Here is a 2,580-nt window from a genome sequence, read left to right on the forward strand (position 1 = left end):
TCAAAATCGATCCTCGTCCTCGTTTCTTTCACTGCTTTTTTTTTCTTTCTTTCTCTTTGTTTCGTTTTGTTTCAGCGCGTTCGAGACAGATTCTCGCGACGGTTAAAAATATATATATATATTATAGATTTATGTGTATATAGAATATACCTTAATGCTCGAAAAAATTGTTCTTAACTCTGTACAAGAGCCGAGAGAGCCGGCTCTTCCCTCTTTTTTTTCCCCTTCATATATTCCCTCCTCACCAAGCCCCTCTGTTTTCATTTATTTCTTTTTGTTTGTTCTTTTTTTCGCGTTAAAACCTAGTCTCTACCTGTTCACATCGGAACAACACACGCTTCCGGTGGTGTCTCCTCTCCTCTCTCTTTTTTTTTCTCTCTATGATCGATCTCTGGCTTTTCTATTCTCTCGTACGTTCTGGCTCTCGCGAAAGCCAGCAGTGTTTCGTAACATACTCGTCAACAACCCTCTCTGTTTTTCGCTGTTTCGCAGCCCTAATCCTTTTTTTGTCTTCGTCTTACTTTGTTGTTGTTGTTTTTTTTTTTGTAACTTTCTATACCTGTTCTGTATAACATGTCTGTATGTGTGTGTGTGTATGTACGTATGTACGTTTGTATGATCATATGGTGGAGAAAATCGTGTCTGTCTGTACGCTTTTTTTCTTCTTCTTTTTGTTTCAACGGTCTAGACTGTTTTTGTCGAGAAAAATAGAAATGGATCACACACCCGCATCAGCGTGTGTGTGAGTGTGTTTGTGTGTGCGTGTATGTGTTTATCTCCTCTCGAAGGAGGAAGCGTCTTTCCTTCGTTTTTCCAGGCAAGATCCAGAGGGTGGCCAGCCAATGGCGTCGCGGGAATGGGACCAAGCGACTGACCGCACCCAAACGGCGAGGATCATCGTCGTCATTGTCATCATCATCAGTCGTACACTGAGCCGGGTGACCAAAAGGGGACTAGGGCGTAGGGCTGGTACCACTGCCGGTCGTTTGATTGTGACTCTTGTTAGATGTTGCTCTTGGAAAATGACACTCTCAGGTGATTGGACTCGCTCAGCTGGAAGTTGTGCATTTTCTGGAAAATATTAAGTGTTGCGGTTAGACTGATGGTACAGCTTCCTTAGTTTAATTCTTCTAACTAACATTTTTCTAACGAATTTAAAATCATCCTTTGGAACAGTTAGGACAAGTGAGTTAGACTGTTTTTGTAAGTTTGCTTGAAAGAGACAAACTATGTATGTGGTGCTGGGAAAATAAATTCCAAGAATGTGTTGACTATCTGACGGTGAACAAATAAAATACATTTACACGCTATATTTTATAGTTTGCGATACAGGAGGGGTAGCTTGAGTAGATTAATTTGAAACAAGTTAGACCTTTCCTTTTAAAAATTTTATACTGCTGTTGAATAAATAATAAAGTAGGTTTTATGTACTACTGTAAGAAATTTATTTTAAATATGGGAAAGGAACTGTAAGTATTGCATGCCTCCTTTTGGAGTTAAATATTACTTGTCTAATTCCTATTTGGAGAAGTGCAAAATCTAGAATTTTTTGCTAAATGAAACTGTATTTATTATCACATAAAAGAATTTGTGAAAATTGAAAATTTATCATCTTTCTCACCGATCAAATATCTTCTTGTTAAATTTCTTTTGTATTCTCAAATAGTTTCAACCATTTACACGCTAGACAAATATAAATAAATCAAAATATTCTATTTTACATTTTACCATTTATTCCGTTTCAATTGTCTTTTCAAGTTCATGCAAACAGTTCCTTAAACGTAATAATAATACATTTATAAATGCGTTTACCTATACCGTACACTAGAAAAGGAAGCATTTTGTCAAGCAAATGACAATATAGCAATAATGGTAGGATATTAGTCGAAATTAAATCTGCTTTTGATCACAACGAAACGGGAAACAAACACGAATTAACCATGGTGAACGATGAACGATTATTATTTTACAACGAACGCGAAATGTCATAATTGCGCGCAGACGTAACGCGAGAATTTATTTATAATTTTGCTCAATTGCATCAGAGCTAAACAACACAACAGGCGCCAGTGACTAAACTAATTACGTCTCTGATGAATTTCCACCTGGTAAATAATGAACGCGTTATACATTCGCAAGCAGCCTCGTCAACGAGCGATCTGACGCAGAAACAAAACGAGAATAGCAAAGTATGTTCGAGCGAACTATTTAATTAGTCAACTTTCGAAATTCCAAATCGTCGCTATTACGGATATAATTATCACCATTCCGGGAATTCGATAAAAAAAATTACACCGAAACAATTATAAATTTCCATACAAATTTATCGAATTTCAGTGACACTTTTGAAAATCATTCTCGATCAACATTATTGTCAATAATTGTTTTCTTTAACATCAAATTGAAACATTAACATCGACTCTCCGGTATCAATAATTTCTCGGTCACTGTCAATTCGTGGAATGTAAAAAGAAATTTCTAAAAAGTAATTCACATTTACAGTATTTCTACAGAATATCTCTACTGGTCGAATGTTTCATTCGAATTTATTTCAATCAACTTTATAAAATTGGAAATTCT

At 36.0% G+C, this 2,580-nt stretch overlaps 1 protein-coding gene across 1 annotated transcript in view; it reads right to left on the reverse strand.

The window, feature by feature from the left end:
• Positions 1-534: 534 nt before the first annotated feature.
• The window catches only part of LOC108575161 (polypyrimidine tract-binding protein 2), a 179,706-nt gene continuing 177,660 nt past the window's right edge, over positions 535-2,580 (reverse strand). The window contains exon 13 of the mRNA XM_017937926.1: positions 535-1,071. Within this exon, the coding sequence (XP_017793415.1) occupies positions 1,003-1,071 (69 nt within the window). The 3' untranslated portion in view covers positions 535-1,002. The remainder of the gene's footprint in view (positions 1,072-2,580) is intronic.

Source organism: Habropoda laboriosa, unplaced genomic scaffold (genome assembly GCF_001263275.1).
Source record: "Habropoda laboriosa isolate 0110345459 unplaced genomic scaffold, ASM126327v1 scaffold12, whole genome shotgun sequence".
NCBI classification, from domain to species: domain Eukaryota; kingdom Metazoa; phylum Arthropoda; class Insecta; order Hymenoptera; family Apidae; genus Habropoda; species Habropoda laboriosa.